Source organism: Musca domestica, unplaced genomic scaffold (genome assembly GCF_030504385.1).
Source record: "Musca domestica strain aabys unplaced genomic scaffold, Musca_domestica.polishedcontigs.V.1.1 2, whole genome shotgun sequence".
NCBI classification, from domain to species: domain Eukaryota; kingdom Metazoa; phylum Arthropoda; class Insecta; order Diptera; family Muscidae; genus Musca; species Musca domestica.
Genome location: NW_026712249.1, coordinates 3,677,135 through 3,693,559, shown reverse-complemented (window position 1 = coordinate 3,693,559; position 16,425 = coordinate 3,677,135). Strand labels below are relative to the sequence as shown.

General features: G+C 36.0%; 3 protein-coding genes and 1 long non-coding RNA gene across 5 annotated transcripts in view; 2 read left to right on the top strand and 2 right to left on the bottom strand.

Moving 5' to 3' along the window:
• Positions 1 to 2,217: 2,217 nt before the first annotated feature.
• On the bottom strand, positions 2,218 to 4,023 carry LOC131802125 (uncharacterized). The gene is made up of 2 exons (XM_059121516.1): positions 2,624 to 4,023; positions 2,218 to 2,371 (listed from the first exon to the last, which is right to left on the bottom strand). The coding sequence occupies exons 1-2, from the start codon at positions 4,021 to 4,023 to the stop codon at positions 2,302 to 2,304; spliced, it is 1,470 nt and encodes a 489-aa protein (XP_058977499.1). The 3' UTR covers positions 2,218 to 2,301.
• Positions 4,024 to 5,669: 1,646 nt separating this feature from the next.
• LOC101892416 (glycosylphosphatidylinositol anchor attachment 1 protein) lies at positions 5,670 to 9,823 on the top strand. Of its 2 annotated transcripts, XM_005190232.4 has the most exons (6): positions 5,670 to 5,818; positions 5,877 to 6,176; positions 6,235 to 6,585; positions 6,640 to 6,843; positions 7,250 to 8,340; positions 9,531 to 9,823. In XM_005190232.4, the coding sequence occupies exons 2-6, from the start codon at positions 5,999 to 6,001 to the stop codon at positions 9,666 to 9,668; spliced, it is 1,962 nt and encodes a 653-aa protein (XP_005190289.2). In that variant the 5' UTR covers positions 5,670 to 5,818; positions 5,877 to 5,998; the 3' UTR covers positions 9,669 to 9,823. The 2 variants fall into 2 exon arrangements, with proteins under 2 accessions (XP_005190289.2, XP_019894721.2); XM_020039162.2 differs by having other exon boundaries at positions 5,696 to 6,176.
• LOC101892585 (myb protein) lies at positions 9,778 to 14,954 on the bottom strand. The gene is made up of 2 exons (XM_005190233.4): positions 12,553 to 14,954; positions 9,778 to 10,944 (listed from the first exon to the last, which is right to left on the bottom strand). Exons 1-2 carry the CDS (start codon positions 13,709 to 13,711, stop codon positions 10,277 to 10,279), a joined length of 1,827 nt encoding a protein of 608 aa, XP_005190290.2. The 5' UTR covers positions 13,712 to 14,954; the 3' UTR covers positions 9,778 to 10,276.
• LOC131802153 (uncharacterized) overlaps positions 11,883 to 16,425 on the top strand; it is a 152,357-nt gene continuing 147,814 nt past the window's right edge. Inside the window, exon 1 of the long non-coding RNA XR_009342061.1 lies at positions 11,883 to 12,265. This is a non-coding gene — a long non-coding RNA (uncharacterized LOC131802153). The remainder of the gene's footprint in view (positions 12,266 to 16,425) is intronic.

Here is a 16,425-nt window from a genome sequence, read left to right as displayed (position 1 = left end):
CATCATATGCTAGAATTTTAGCTTTCGCTACGCCATCCTAATATCATCCCCTTTTCTCTCTTTATTAGAAGTATACCTAGAGTACTTCTTCATATATTCGCAAAAGATGATAAAAGCTGGGGTCAAACTTTAAAACGAGGTAAAAAAAACATTTAAAAGTACAATATTCAATCAAACTCTTTTTTTAAAAAATTCAAATTTCAGCCAAATTGGGTGGCTATACCAAAACGTAGACCTACATAAACAAATTTAAAGCCATTGCGAACCACGAAAACCAAAATTCACACCCTCCACTGGTAAATAGGGCTCAAACCTTCAAACCTCCAATATCGGGAAGAGCCTTTGTATAAGTGTTATACGAAAACGTGGACTGAAAGAAGATATTTGGTTGTAAATTATGATTAAAACTTTCAAAATACCGAGTTATTACTAAAAATGGACAGGTATAGTATTTTGCTCAATACCACAAATGCATATGCCAAATTCCATTCATGCCAAATTTATTATCCTCTCATTTTTTCAATTTTCTGCTTTCCTAAATATGCATAATCTAATTTGAATAGCTTGGAACTTTTTTAGAAATATCAATAAGTTCCCATTTTCATTTCTTCATTTCTTTTCGAGGCTTTTATGCATGGTTTGTGGTACAAAAGAACTGTTGAATACCTCCAAGAGACAAAAAGTCTAAAAACAGCAACATATGTTAGAACTTCAATTATAAATACAACCATAACATTTGAAAGGGTCACAGAACGGAATCCTATGACATGCTCAGAATTCATCTTAAGGCACAATACTGAAATTTTTCGGCCAATATAAATTTCCTACACAAATTTGTAGTGTCTTTTTGAATGGACGTTAGAAAGTCGAAAACTGTTGTTCCCTATGAATAAAGCAATTTGAAGGTGTTTTCATGTAATGTATGTTTGCAAAAAGCCCTTAAAAATTATGGAAATTATGAGAAAACGTTTTTATATGGTCTATTGATTCTCACTTACCTTTGTTCTTTGGCATTGGCTCTCCGTATCCATTATAGTTGTGTTCCAGTACTTTTTTAATAGTAAAACTAGCAGAAGAGAGAACAGTTCGAAATGTCATTCTCATTTAGGTTTGCTCAAAAAATAAGGGAACGGAAAATTAGCAGAAATGCGATAAAGTGTCAAAATTCAAAATTCCAAAAGTAAACAGCCTAAATCGGACTGGTGAAACCTTACTGAAAAGAGCGCCAACATTTAAAAAATGAGTATTGAAGACGATAAGTTAAAATTAATAATTTATAATAATAATTAATAATCTGATTCCTCATTCAGCCAGTCCTCTTCACTGCTGGAATCATCCAAAAGTGAATACATCAGTTGCTCCATATTTTCTCTTTTTGCACGACAAATATTACTTTTTCCTTTAGTTTTCAAGTTGATCATTTTCTTTATTGAAATGTATCAATACATTTTTCAACCTTGTTAGCCCTGCCAATTAAATGTCAAATTTACATGTAGCTAAAACAAGCAGAAATGTGCACCACTCAGCGCCATTTTTTTCTCGAGAGAGCTGCAAGTTTTGCTAGTTTTTGGAGTACAGGAACGCGTTGTAGCAGAATTAGTGCTAATTAGTACTAATTTGCAGGTTCTGGAACACAACTTATATTATCAGAAACCAACCGACTTATTTATGCTAACAAAAATTTGGAACGGAAAAACTTCGAAAGAATCCGAAACAATACCGACAACACGATTCATACACCAAATTACACTAAATTATTACAAAAGCGGGAAATAATGGCAACATTGTTGCTCTTCCTTCTTTTCAAGAAAACTTCCGGATGCCTTTACAAAACTTTACTTTTAGATCCAACACACAACCGCACATACACCAAAAAACGCGCCAAAAACAATAATGTTTAATTATATTATGATATTGCATTTAACAACCCTTGCCGTTAATGCCGCTCATCTATCACGAAACACACACACACTTATACACAACATCAAGTATTATTACAAACGATTTTATTTAACTTTTATGAAATTAATCCACAATTTGCGACTTTTTTTTTTTTTTTTGAACTTTGAAACGAAACCCTTGTTGAAGGGCAAAGATGGCGATTTCTAGGAATCAAACGCCAGGTTATATTCAAAAGGTGGTTATAGTTGTTGTTTTGCAGTTACTATCTTGTGATTAGACTCGCGAACTTCTGGTTGAGAGTGGTAACAACGATGAGTGCGTGTATCAATTTGCGTAGTTAAAACGATAACACCAAAAGGTGTATATAAAGACAAATCCAGTGTGTTTATATTATGATGATCAAAACTGCACGAGAGTTTTGATATGTCCAATAGATGCAGGTGGCTTATCCAAAGCAAGGAATAGAGCGCTGTGGAGTAGAAAAATTCAGGAAAAATGGGGGAGGGGGAGCGAGATTTCAAGTTAGTATTTGTTTAATAGTATTTTAATAAAAAAATATCACAGATTGTATCACAGAAAAAGAAATCACAGGTTTAGATGAGCTTCCTTAATAAAATCAAGGAGTTGTATATAGAGATTGGTGTTTTGTGTTTGGAGGAGGGTTGTCAGTTTATGGTGAAGTGAGAAGAGGCTAGGAAAATTGGGTCTTATGTTTACGAACCTCAGACATTCAAAAATACAATGTTGGGCATCTTCCCGACTGCCACACGTGTCGCAGATATCATTATCTACTGCTCCAATGCGATGTAAAAACACCTTGTCATAAGGCTGACCAACCATCAACCTATTTATTAATTTTGTATCTTTCGAGGATAGGTTTAGATTGAGGTACCAAGGGCGTGTAAAAACATTTCCACAAATTTGGAAAAAATTTTTTCCCTTGGTCATTGAGATTTGAGAAAAATCATCGTTCCAGTCATTGACATTTTTATGTTTGATCATCATTAGAGCCTCATTAGTCGAGAGCTCAGAGTTAACGGGGGCACCAAATTCAGCCGCTTGTTTTGCGAGATAATCCACCTCTTCATTAAAAGAGATACCACGATGACCAGGGGTCCAAATAACATGACAACGTTGAACATTTGAATCTCGTAGAATGTTGTGGAATTCTCCAACCAAAAAGTTGTCCGAGTTATCAGTAGCCAAAGCCTTGCAGGCCGCAAGACTGTCTGTAAATAGGACACATTTGTCTTTTCTGTCTTCCACAGCAATCTGTAGAGCCTTTTTAAGGGCAAAAAGCTCGCCAAAGGTGGATGAGGTTTTAAAATCAATCTTGAAAAGAAATCTTTGCTTTTTGGAGATGTTGTAGATTCCACAGCCGGTGGCATTGTTTTTGACCGACGCATCGGTCGCGAATAATTCAAAGTCATGCATTTTGTAGTGAGCAATCTCCTTGTTATAAATGGCTTGTAATATTTCATTACCGGTGTTATCTTTTTTAGAAGGTAGTAAGTTGGTTCTGACATGCAGCGAGTTTTGTCGGGAATATGCTACCGTTTTAATCCGTTCAAAAATTTCTGCATGATCATGAAAAACTTTGCTGTAGCTGGATTTGACCAATGGGTTGTCAGCGATGATATCATATAATTCTGGATTTTGTAGTCTCACTCTAATGATCTCTTTTGCTGTTAAAAACTGAGCTCTATGTGCAGATGGTAGTTCCCCAGCAAGCGTATATATTACATGATTAGGTGAGGATTTAGGCACTCCCAGGGATCTTTTAATCATTTCATTTTGCAGACGTTCAACCTTTTTGTTAATGTTGTTAATGTATTGTGGAGAATTGGCAGTTGTTGTTCTTGAGTACTCAATTTTGGATCTGACAATGCTTCTATACACATTCAGGGCTACTTTTGGATGTAGGCCTCCTTTGATTGAGGTAAGGCATCTCAACAGATTAGTCCTGTTTATAACTGCATTTTCTATAAATGTGTAGTGTTCAGATACAGACAAAGAATTGAAGATAATTCTTCCCAGAAACTTAAGTTTTTTATCCTGTCGTATGGAAATATCATTGATGTTAAGTGTGATCTGTTTTATGCTGTTTTTGGCAAAGTACATAGTGTTTGATTTTTCCGGATTAAATGACAGATTGAGTTCTGAAAGTGCTCTAGAAAAGTTGTTTGCCTTTCTTTGTAGGAGTTGCAAGGCTTGATCAAAGTCATTATGATAAACCATAATTAGAAAATCATCTGCATATTGAAAGATTCGGCTGTTATTGTCTTCCAATTGATGTAAAGAGGCAGTATACAGATTAAAAAGAAGTGGAGACAGACAGCTGCCCTGTGGGATACCGTTTGTGACAGTAACTTGATTATTGCCAAGTTTGAGAAACCTTTTAGAAAAGAAGTTGATGATCCAGTTGGAAATTTGTTGGTTGAGACCATATTTATACAATATATTGGCTAAAGTGTTAATTTTAACGCAGTTGTATGTATTGTTTATGTCCAGTGAAAGAACTAAAACTTTGTAGTTGTTCGTTTTCAGCAGGGCAATTCTGTGTAAAAATTCATTCAGGCATGTTGAAGTTGACATTCCGCTTCTGTAAGCAAATGTGCGACTAGGCAAGACATTGTTGTTTTCCAAATGTTGTATTATCATATCTAAACACTTAACAAAGACTGAAATTAAAGAAATCGGTCTGTAATTTGCAATGATTTCCCGGTCCTTGTTTGGTTTGGGAATTGGTACGATTTTGATGATCCTCCAGCTATCTCGAATTGAGTTATTAAGAAAGGCGTTGTTCATTGCTGTAAGTACAGCTCTTTTTGATATTCCCGGAAGTGCTTTTATCATGTCATAAGTTATTCTGTCATGCCCAGCCGCAGAACCTTTGTTTTTGTTTTTCAAAATTTCTTCAAAATGATCAAAATCGAAGGTAATAGGTGGATTGTTTTCAGTAAGTTGAGAAATTGAGTGTGGATTGGATTGAGATATATCATTTGACTCTTCATCCGGAACTTGTTCCTTTAGTAATCTTAAGTACGGCATGTCATTATCAAAAACGAAATCAATCGTCAATTTTTTATTTCATGTGAAGAACAGAAAGCGAATATGCACAATATGCACAACTAAACATTTCAATAAGAAATAGGATAACATATTCCTATATAACATATTCCTAGTATAAAAATTAACATTGAAATAAAAATATAAGAAAAATTTTATTTTAAAAATGTAGAAAACGGGGGATTTTTTACAGTTTGTCTGTGGTTATTTCTTTCTACCGAACTCTAATTGCGTTTCAAATATTACGTGTTTTACATTTTAAATAATTTATTGTGAAAATTAATATTAAAACAATTTGAGCTATTTAATTTTACGTAATCTTCAGGATAAAGTATTCCTTCTAATTAATCGTGCTCAAGTAAATTCAATTTTGTTAACTAAATAACAAAATTGGAAAAGCCAAAATGGAATCGGAATTCCACTTCATGGTGGAATTGACATATTGTACCATATGTCAGACACTTGTCACTTGTATTGTCAAAGTTTACCTACCGGAGACAAGTAAGTCTGCGCGAAAACGCCGGCCGAGTTCTTCCTTGAGTTGAAGGAACTTACTCCAGTGGTTCATTTAATGAATGTGGCCAGCGGTTCAATTTCCTCATGTCTCATTCGTAAACAACAGAGGTCCCTCGGGGATTTTGCTTTCTCATTCTTTTTTATCGGGCGTTCCTTTTTGATTTCTTATTTGTTTCGTTGGGGACGTCTTTCATTTTTGTTTCCCACGCGCTCTTCACAAGCAAAGCGAACGAAGCGCGCGCACAGGCAAGCCAGTGAGTTGGAAGGAATAGGACACATTGGACATTGATTTTACCAACCTATATTGGAAAACATAAGCCTATAAGATACAGTGAGTTTGAATTTAAATTAAAATTTGTGTCGATCATTACAATATCGTCATTTTTGAGGCAAAAATCGGAAAATCGATAAATCCGATTTGCCGACAAATCGGCAAAAATGGCAGCACTGTTGGCAGCTATTAGCCCTGCCTTTGTAGTCTTGTGTTGCTTGTGTCGTTTATTCCGTAGAAATGGGGCTCCTGTCAGATCCTTCACTGACTCCACGCAATAAATTTGGAAAAGTCCTCAGTAAACATCATTCCAAAGTAGGTTGGCTGTTGTACGTTGCCAGTATTGTGTGGTTTGGATGTTTGGGCCACAAAGACTTTAACCATGGCACTTATCTATCAGAGAATGCATTATCACCAGGTAAATGGTTTTATGATTCCATAAACATAGATTATTGTTAATGTAACTTTATTCACAGGATTGGTTTATCCGGAAATCAAACAGGAGTCTAGTCGTTGGGCCCAACAACTCATCGAGGAACTGGGCAGGGAGCGTGAAAATCACAAGGCCACAACTCCCCATGCCTGGATTGCGGCTAAAATGAGACAAATTGGCCTGGAGACTTATGTGCACAACTATACTCTGCGTTATCCCTTCGATGGAGGAAAAGAGTTTCAGGGCAAAAATGTTTATGGTATCTTGAGGGCACCTCGCACCAGTTCCACGGAGGGTATTGTGTTTTCTGCCCCATACAGATCTCCACAATCGCCACATGCAGATATTGTTGCCAGTGTTCCGGTGTTATTGGCTTTTGCAGACTTTGCCAGGAGTAAGTTAAGGAAGTTTACAAGCCATGACCCACTTAATATATAATTTATTTCAGAGAAGAACTATTGGGCTAAGGATATCATTTTCTTGGTTACCGAGCAGGAACAACTTGGCATGCATGCCTTCATTGAAGCTTATTTCAACACAGAAATGGATGAGGCAACTCGTCAGAAATCATTTTTGGATTATGGTTATTTGCCAGCACGGGCAGGGTCTTTACAGGCAGCATTGAATATAGAAGTTCAGGATTTGGATATAGGTATGTAGCAGTATATCAACTAAGTATACTGGGTAGAGAATAAATAAGTATAAGCATAGGTATAAGAAGGAAATACAAAATGTAACAAACAAGTCATGATTAAGTTTTCCAGATAACTTAGTACTGTCTACATTCATAAAACTCAAAATCTTCCCTGAGAAATTTTATAACAAGACAATTGGAGTCATCAATGAAAATTCAATTTTCACCAATACCTCCATAAAATTGTCATCTCAAACCATTCTGTAACAACTTGAATGTACTAAATGCAACGTATCATCAACATCCCCAAAAATGATTAAACCATTGAAAATCTTACAAAATAATTAGATTTTGTACCCTTACAAGCTGTGCAAATAATTTGGGCAAAGAAAACTAATACGTTGTTTCTTATATTTCCTTTTAGATTACGTTGATGTGAAAATAGAAGGCCTCAATGGACAATTACCGAATTTGGACATGTTTAATTTGGTACAGCGAATCACGTCCCGCGAGGGTATTATATCCGGCTACAAACAAACGCCACAGAAAAAACGACGCCAGTATCAAAACTCTGTGGAAAATAACGTCAAAAATATGCTATCCATGATCTTTAGCCTTTCAACCGGTGTTCCAAACGGCAATCACGGATTTTTCCATCGTCATCGTATCGAGTCATTGACCTTGGAAGCTGTCAAACGTCAAACAAACAACAATAATCGTTATAATGGTGGACTGCCCTTGCTGAAAACTATTGAGGGTATATCTCGCAGTCTCAACAATCTTTTGGAACGTTTTCATCAGAGCTATTTCTTTTATATCCTGGTGCAAAATGATCGCTTTGTTTCGATTGGTGATTATATGCCATGTTTGGGTCTACTTATTGCTCCATTATTTATTAAATCATTCCTACTATGGTTGATTGCAAGTGGAGATTTGAAGGATGATGAAGCCGTGGAAAATGACAACGACGACGCAAATGAATCTTCAGAGCTTGATATGGTACCAGCAGTGATGTACATTCTGTATGCATGTCTAATTGGTTTCCTATGCCAACATATGCTGCCTTTGGAGTTTTTGGTTAATTTTATTTCCAATTATGGATTCAACACTGCCCAAAGTGTAACAGTTTCCATGCTATTATGGACTTGTTTAGCTTTCATCCTGCCATTTGTTTATAAGCTGCCAGAAAAGGCCATCAATTGGCTGCATTTAGGTTGTTTGGTAGGACTTGGAACAACTTTGGTTGTTGTGGGTCTACTGAACTTCTCTTTAGCTTTCATTGTGGCACTGTTCAGTGTCCCACTGGCTCTTGGTATAAGTCCGGAATTGAAGAAAGGCTTTAGAAAAAGTTTATTAACCGTGTATACTATTCTACTAAACCCGCTTGTTTTTATATATGGTCTGGTTTTTGTCCTGACCGTGTTCCAATTCCCCGAACTGGCAATCAAAGAAACCGCCCTGCGTGCCGTAACCGCTACAATGGATGCCATCACATTCTCTTTAACCGATAATTGGGTAAGTTGTATTTTTATTTTTTTATTGCCTCCACCACAAAATATTACTTTGATGACCCCATAAGGTATATGTTAGAGATCGGCATACAAATTTGACTCTGTTTAACGATGTCTCTTGAAATCCTGATTGCGGTTACAACATTTGAGATAGAAATGAGTGAAAATTGTCCTAGGCATTTGTAGTTCTTCAAAGAAGTTTGGTATTAGAAATTGTCAATTTCCATTAGCAAACTTCTTATGTTTAGTTTAAGACTCGATGTAACGCTAAATTTTGCCTCTGGTTGTTTTTTAGATTATTTGCAATATTTCTAAACTAATCACTTGTAAAATCCCATTGAGAGCTACAGGTTGGCAAGTTCTCACTCGCAAGAAATGCTTATGATATTTGGTACATACCTCATATGTCGGTATCTTCTGATATGAAGTATTATTTGATTTTCAGACGTATTTTTCAAATAAATTTGCTTATTTTTTGCGAAGACAAAAATCCTTCTTGCACAACATTTTCAATAATGGCCCAAAAAATTGATAGTGCCTCCAAATTCCAAACAAATTGATTGTACTGTATTCATTTTACTTTAAATTCTTTTTTGAGGAAAATTGCTACATACTGTTCATATATGGCCCCCTACATATTACAGGAATGTTTTAGGATCTAGGCCATATTCTCCAGCCGAGTAGGAAACACAATCGTGAAATTCTTCAATGTATGTGGAAGACTTTGGAATAGCTCTTATTACGGTAGCACCCCAATGTTGAAGGTCGTAAAGAAATTTTCAAGTGAATTGGTTACAATTCAATACTTTTACAAGTTACAACATACGTCCCAAGCCATAAATTTTGAAGACCCTGAACTATAGTACAGCTTCTGATTTGATTCGCTAACACTGCGAATCGTCATACCGAACAAAAATTAGTCAGTTTTTAATTCCAAATTGATCGATGTGCTTATTCAATGGCGCAATTGTATGGTGGAGATTATCGGTTGAGTTTCCTTATAGATCTGACAAGCATGCCATAATTAGAATACACTCTAATGCAAACATGATAATAAAAATAGTTTTCTGTGGTATTTTTCTAATTAAGGAGAGGTGTAGTCCTTAAATAGAAAAATACCACAGAAAACTATTTTCATTATCTTCTTAATATGTAATCTAAAAAAAGTTGCTAACGTTTTTGTTTTCCTTTCAGATTTACAACAACTGGTTGAGCAGTATTGTGACCACTGTACTATTGCCTCTGTGGTGTTGTCTCTGGGCTGTGGTAGTAAGAAATTCAATGCCGGCGAACACAACCAAGGATATTGACAATTCAAAAAAGGTCCAATAGCTTATAAAATCATAGAATTAGAGAAAAATAATTCGTCAAGTATTCCGTTCTTTTTAATATATATATTGTGTATGTATATGTTTCTTGTTTATTATTTTTTTTTTATTAATTTTATAATACAAATATATGATTTATTTAAAGTAAAAAATATACAATGCAGCAATTTTATTCATTCAATATATGTGTGTATGTATGTATGTGTATAGAGAGGATACTCAGGTTAAAAAAAAATAGTTTTGTTTGTTTTGCTTAGAAAGTATTTAGGAGCAGTTATTATATTCACTCTAATAACCATTATGGTAACAAAATTTGAAATGGGGGAGTGGGGGCCAATTTATAATATTGTAATCTAAATTTTAGCTTAAACTAAAGGTATACCATACAAATTTTCTTCTTCTTTTTCATTCCAACGAAATTGTTTTTTTTTTTTTTTTTTCAAAAGTTATGCAATACAAAAATAAAATCTTTGGACTTAAAACTAGAAATACCAAATATTTTGATAATTTGTTTCTCGATTTTTCGACAGCAGTAATATTACAATTTTAATTCTACAAAAAAAGTAAAATATATCCATGTTTAGTTTTCGCATAATTTTGGTTATGTGCTGATTATTTTTGTTTCTCAAAGTTCAGCGAACGTGGCATTAAGGCGAGATTCTTTAAGCATGCATGGGCTTGCTGCACCATATATTGCTGATCCTTGGTCTGGCCGCATGCCAACTTTTCCCATTTGGGATCTAGGTAATGGTGATTGCGATGACGTGCCACAGTGTCCGGCTGTGGCTTGTTCTCCTTCTTAGCCTCATCATCTCGCGGATCATCCAGTAGCAAATCTGACTCACTGCACAGAGTGTCCTTCATAATGCTTGACGGTGAGAAGGCTATGGAATCACTCGATATTAAGAATTTACTGGGTGTTTCCGTTTCATAGGGCAGCGGTTTCCTCTCCAGTTTCATATCACTGTAACTATGACTTGGCATTACATTCTCACCCCAACTGGTGATGAGGGATTTTCGTGCCTTTTTCGTTGGAGGTGGCAACTGGGAGTTGGTGCCACCACCGGCTGTCCTGTTCACCGGAATGTTTTCTTTCTTAATCGCCACCGATGTTCTGTTGGATTGATTTGTATCGTTCAACTGTTCCTCGTGTATGATTTCGGCTAGATCTTCAGCCAAACTAGATGGACTTGGGGGAATGTAACGTTCACCGCGACGTTTTTTACCCAAAGCAGCCAGTGCATTTTTGAAGGGTGTTGGGGTACGGGGTCCCATGAAGCCTAAAAAGAATAAATATAAATAATGAATAAATTTTGGAGTTGGAGATAACAAGATACATAATGAGAACGGCATTAAAGCTTGACCAAGCCCAACTTTTAATATTTTTAAAAATGTTTTCAAATCGACTGGAAAATGTGACTAAAGATTTAAAGTATCTATTTTTATTCATTTATCCATTTTAGGATATATGACCAGCTCAAAATTGATTTTTATTATTTTTACCCCTGGAGAAGCCTTTTTCTAGCCGTAGCCGCTGTGAAACAATGCGATATTTCACAACTAATAAATAAATATTGTAAGAAACAAGAATAATGGAATTAATTCTGAATATTAATGCTATTCTTATCTCAAAACACTAATAAATTGGGGAGCGACGAAACCAATTTCTAAAAAAAAATAACTTTTTATTAAAATATCTATTAAAATATCTAAAGAAAAATTTTATATTTTTGTCAAATTGTGGACTTATACAGAATAATTTTTGAAAGGATCACATTGGTCACCATGCTACTAATTTAAAACAATTAACTAAAACCTTCAAAATGGCGTAGATTTGGACGTATACATTAAATAAATAAGTGAACCGAAATGACTTTTTTTTGCGTCTCATTTTCTGCATATTTTACATAAAATTAAGTTTATTTTTTGCTATTTGACCCCTCCCCCGAAATGCATTTATGTGTACGTCCCTGCTGGGCATTTGATCTTCGAAAACGCAAATAGCCAAATAACAGCTATTTAGCACTGAAAATGTTTTCCCCTAAGCGATCATTAAAGTTAAAATAATCGTTTTCCAATTTCCTGTTTATTTTAATTAAAAAGTACTTGAGTAACCACAATAACTACAACCCTAATTAACGTAGATTGAGCTTTCATTAACATGCCGAAAATATGCAACACTGTACAATAAATTGAAATGTCATTTCTAACTGGGAAAAGTTCGTTAAAATTTGTGGTTGTTAAAATTAAATAAATTCCGTTTTATTTTAAAATATATTTCATTTTAATGTGCTTCCGGTGAAATTTGTCCCATTGCCCGAGTGTCATGTCTGAAATGTTCAATTACGTGTGTGTTGTTTCGCGTTTTTTGTAGTCGTTGTTTAAAACCAAAGTTTTTGGCGCGTTTTTGCGAGTCGTTTGTAAGAAACCCAATAAACCAGACATAAAACCACAAAATAAAAATATCATGTTCGCGGCGGTGTTTCTACATAAAAATGTGATAAAAAAAATGAAAAAAAAAAAAAAAATATTTCGAGTGCTAAGTAGCTCCTTGTCTGCTTGTCTGGAAAATCCCCATGCTCTCAATATGTCATCGAAAAGGTAAGAACTTTTTTTTTTCATCATACTGTCATGAGTAATGCTCAAGTTATTGGTTGTAATTTGCATTCCATTGTATTCAACAATAATTTGTAGGATCCTCTATTGGTGTCCATTACATATTTGTTTGGTGTTAATAAAACCTACTTCAGAATCGAAAGTTAAAGCCTACCTCTTACATACAATTTTTCTTTGGATCATTCATCACATCCTATGGTCTTTTCCATAGATAATTACCTCCCCCCTCATATGTTGAAAGCTGCAACTACAATTCCCAATCAGATACTCACTTTTATGCGGCGTCTCAATCGAGGAACTTTCCACCTCCTTTTTAGTTTCAGTATTAATTCTATTGTGACTCTTGTGAACAGGTGTACTGGCCCGGAAAGTCAAATCCTCAAATGTGGTTAGACATGGAGAGTTAAGGAATTGACTTGGCGAGAAAGGCAACGGTTTGATGGGTGTCATTACCGGTGAATCGGGTAATTTAACATCGCCGGCATTGGTTTGTTGCATACGCTGATGATGCTGCGTTTTGCCCCTCTTTAGGATATTGGGCGCTGCACGGGTGTTAACAGGTTGATTTATGACCGTCTCCTGTACCTTATCCGTTTGAGATGACGCAGCGGCCGCCGCTGTTGCAGCATTACTATCCTGTTGAGCTCTTTGTAAAATTTGAGCGGACAAAGCTAAACCGGGATTCAATGTTATTGGAGCACCAGATTTAATCAACGTTCTCAGATGGGAACGTGAACTCTTCAAATCGGTGCACTGGCGATTTGATTTACGTTCATTGTCATAATATTTTCTGCGCATCGTGGAATTCCAGTGATTCTTAATAGCATTATCTGTACGCCCAGGAAGTAGCCGGGCTATTTTGGCCCATTGATTACCCCACTGCAGGTGGGCCTGATAGATAATACGATCTTCCTCTTCCGTCCATGCCGTTTTCTTTATGTTAGGATTCAAATGATTGTGCCAACGTTCACGACATTGCTTGCCAATGCGTCCATTGAGATAACGGGCAATTAAGGTCCATTTTTTGGGACCGAAACGCCTTACCAACTCGACCACTTTATCATCTTCTTCCTTGGTCCAGGGACCCTTAATTAGCTCTGGGTTTAAAACCTTGGCCCAACGCTGCTGCACCTGCGGCTCGGTGCGATCCTTGAAATGTGGTGCAATTAGATCCCATCGATCACCATGCTGTTCGACTAGCGTTTTCAATAGAGTATCTTCTGATTTGGACCAACGTTTGCCAAAACCACCTGAACTGCCATTGGCATTGCGCGAACTAATACTGCTTCCATCGTCTTCGAATCCGCCACCATTATCCGAGTACTCGGATTCAGCCGATTCTGCACTTATACTCTCTCGTTGCTCAGCAATTGACACCACATCCGCATCACTGCCTCCACTACGAATCACATCGTAGTATTCGTATTCCATGTCTAGTGATCTTCACCCCTCTTCCAGCGCAGACAATTGTGGTAGTATTTTACTCTTTGGCCTTGGTTGTGATAGTACGAGTACACCTTTCCCTGGCAATAAAGGCAGTTGGAAAAATTGCGAATGTGAACACGTTCCGAATAGTGTTCAAAGACCTGTAGCAAGGATGTGCTCTTGAAAACCTCTCCACAGCTAAGACAAGTTATCGACTCTGATGCTTCTGTGGCCCCGTCCCGCAAGCGAAAATGTGTCGCATCTCTTTCACTGCGACCTTGGTCCAGAATAGTTAATGTCGGGGTTATTGTTGTTGCCTCGAAATTATTTGACCTTAGTTCTCCTCTGTGTGGTGGTGCCACAGTGTTATTGATGTGTCTTAAATTAGTAGTATTGTTGTAATTGTTAATAATGTTGTTGTTCAAGTTTCCATTTTCGGCCATTAATCGCATGCGTAACAACCTCCCTTAAAACAGAGGCTTTGAAAAGTATCGGCTTTTGGGACACACACAAAGAATTTGAGGCGATATCTTAAAAAGTATCAGCAACGAGCGACGATGAAACACATCATACCAACAACAACAACTGCTCCGATATCCAATGCTTCTTCTTACGAGACGAGAATAACATCACCACCACCAGCCGTTGTCCGTATTGATGTAGTCTCCGTTGTTGTTGTTATTATTATTGTTGTTCGACCAACACTGTTTCGAAATTGAAATGAAACTGATTCAAGCTTTAGCTTTCATAGAAATGTTTGTTAGAAAAATTCAAATTCCAATTACGTTTTGTTTGATTTATTTATTTTGGTGTTGTTTTCTTTTTTAGTTTTTTTTTCTGTTCTCCACTTCATTCACTTTAATTTCATAGCGTCTATTTTGTATACACAAGACAAGGGTGTGAGAAGAGTACATGTGTGTGTGTGCCGCCGTCTTAATGTGGCTGGCTGCGGACGAGTGCGTGCGTGTGTGTGTGTGCGCAACAAAGCAGCTGCTGCAGCACACGCTTTTTTCCTCTTTGCTTTTATTGTTGTAATCAACAAAGTTTTTCATTCACGATTTTCTACTTTAATTTATACAGTTTTTCTTCGAATTTCTCTTTCCATTTGTACAAAAAGTTTCGGTGTTTCACCTTAAATACAATATTTATCGATTCTTTATGTACAATTCTCCGTTTTTGTGAAATAAAGTACGCAACAAAAAAACGACGTCTCGTCAAAATAACCGTGTTTTCGTGTTTTGTGATGGTGGTACCGAGTACCAATAACCGAGCACTCACAACCACAGCAGGGTTGTATCAAATTGTAGCCATGTCAAATTTATTGGACGATTAATAGTGTGTTTTTGTTTGATGGAATATTTAGTAGTTATGGCGTATGTTTATGAATTTGGTTTAAATCTTTCTTAGATAAATCGAAATGTATTTAAATTGTTTTAATAAAAACATTGTTACTTTTCATATGGAAAATTAAAAAATACAAACAGTTTGCCACGAAAAAAGTACTGTATTTACACAGATTTTATGAAAACAATTGTACAGTAGAAAATTAGATTTTTTCGAGTGCTGCCATTATTACATAGTCTGGACACAAACCAAGTAATTTTTGCATAGTTGTGTGGTTGTCGAAGGTTGTTAATAGGTGGCGTTACGTGTTCTTTGGTGATATGGCGGTAATTACAAATGTTCTATTCATAAAGGCAACTGAATTTCAAATATAAGAGACTGTAAACTGCCCGCCTTCTTCAAAAAACCCTTAGTCTCGAGCGCACAACAGTCCTACACTGGCTTAAGTGTATACCCAATAGGGCATGCGGCGAATTTCTTTTCAGTGATTAATTATGGCAAAAGCAAACTTTTAGAAAATTACAAACATAGAATTTGCCATAGAACACTTCAAAGACAACTCACAATTTCTTTAATGACACACAATTCTTTTGTTTGATATTTTACTTAACCTCTCAAATAATTTAAAATTATCACATAATCTATTTTGATTGAAGATCAGAATGATCTGTAAGTGACATACTTATTCATCGACGACCAGCCGAAACGGTTGAAGCTAACATTTTGGAATGGATGTGAGTCAAAGTAGGTTTTTTTCGAAATCCGTGCTATTAGGACACGAAAATTATGAAAAAATACTAATTATTGTCGTTAACTAAAAAAAAAAAACTAAAACTTACGAAACTGAGAATGACTCCATTGCGTCGAGAAATATTTTTGACACTAATGTAGGAACAGAGATAGAATTATGAATATTTATAGAGAAATCAGTGTGCGAGCGCAGCATTTAGTTAAGATGGTTGGTTTGGATATTCGTAAACTGCAACCAACGTTCAACAATTTTCTAAGCAACTCGTCCGACAGCTGTTAAAATTATTCCAGAGACAGCTCACTATATTGTTTACAAGCGTACAAAAGCTTTTTGGTAAGAATTTTCCAGAAAGTTATTTTTTATTTTATTTATTATATTAAAGTTATTCGTGATGGAACTCAAGCGTGTGTCTCGTACCATCGCTTGTTACCGTGATACTGGTAGCGTAGACCTGCGTCAAGGAAGTGGATGGAAGAAAACAGCAACATAAGCAGAAATGGTTCGAAAAGTAAAGAAGCGACTTGATCGAAACCCTCGTCGCAGTGGCCGAAAAATGGATCGTGATCTGAACATACCGCAATATTCCATTTGGAAAATATTGAAAATAATGGGCTCGGGTTAAAGC

Bases quoted from the DNA above. Each gene is read 5' to 3' on its own strand.
- LOC101892416 (XM_005190232.4), top strand. From the start codon at position 5,999: ATGGGGCTCCTGTCAGATCCTTCACTGACTCCACGCAATAAATTTGGA. The intron at 6,177-6,234 runs GTAAATGGTTTT...CTTTATTCACAG, and splicing joins AGAGAATGCATTATCACCAG to GATTGGTTTATCCGGAAATC. The intron at 6,844-7,249 runs GTATGTAGCAGT...ATTTCCTTTTAG, and splicing joins AGTTCAGGATTTGGATATAG to ATTACGTTGATGTGAAAATA.
- LOC101892585 (XM_005190233.4), bottom strand. From the start codon at position 13,711: ATGGAATACGAATACTACGATGTGATTCGTAGTGGAGGCAGTGATGCG. The intron at 10,945-12,552 runs GTGAGTATCTGA...TATTCTTTTTAG, and splicing joins GATTGAGACGCCGCATAAAA to GCTTCATGGGACCCCGTACC.
- LOC131802125 (XM_059121516.1), bottom strand. From the start codon at position 4,023: ATGTACTTTGCCAAAAACAGCATAAAACAGATCACACTTAACATCAAT. The intron at 2,372-2,623 runs GTTCGTAAACAT...TCTACTCCACAG, and splicing joins TGTATTTTTGAATGTCTGAG to CGCTCTATTCCTTGCTTTGG.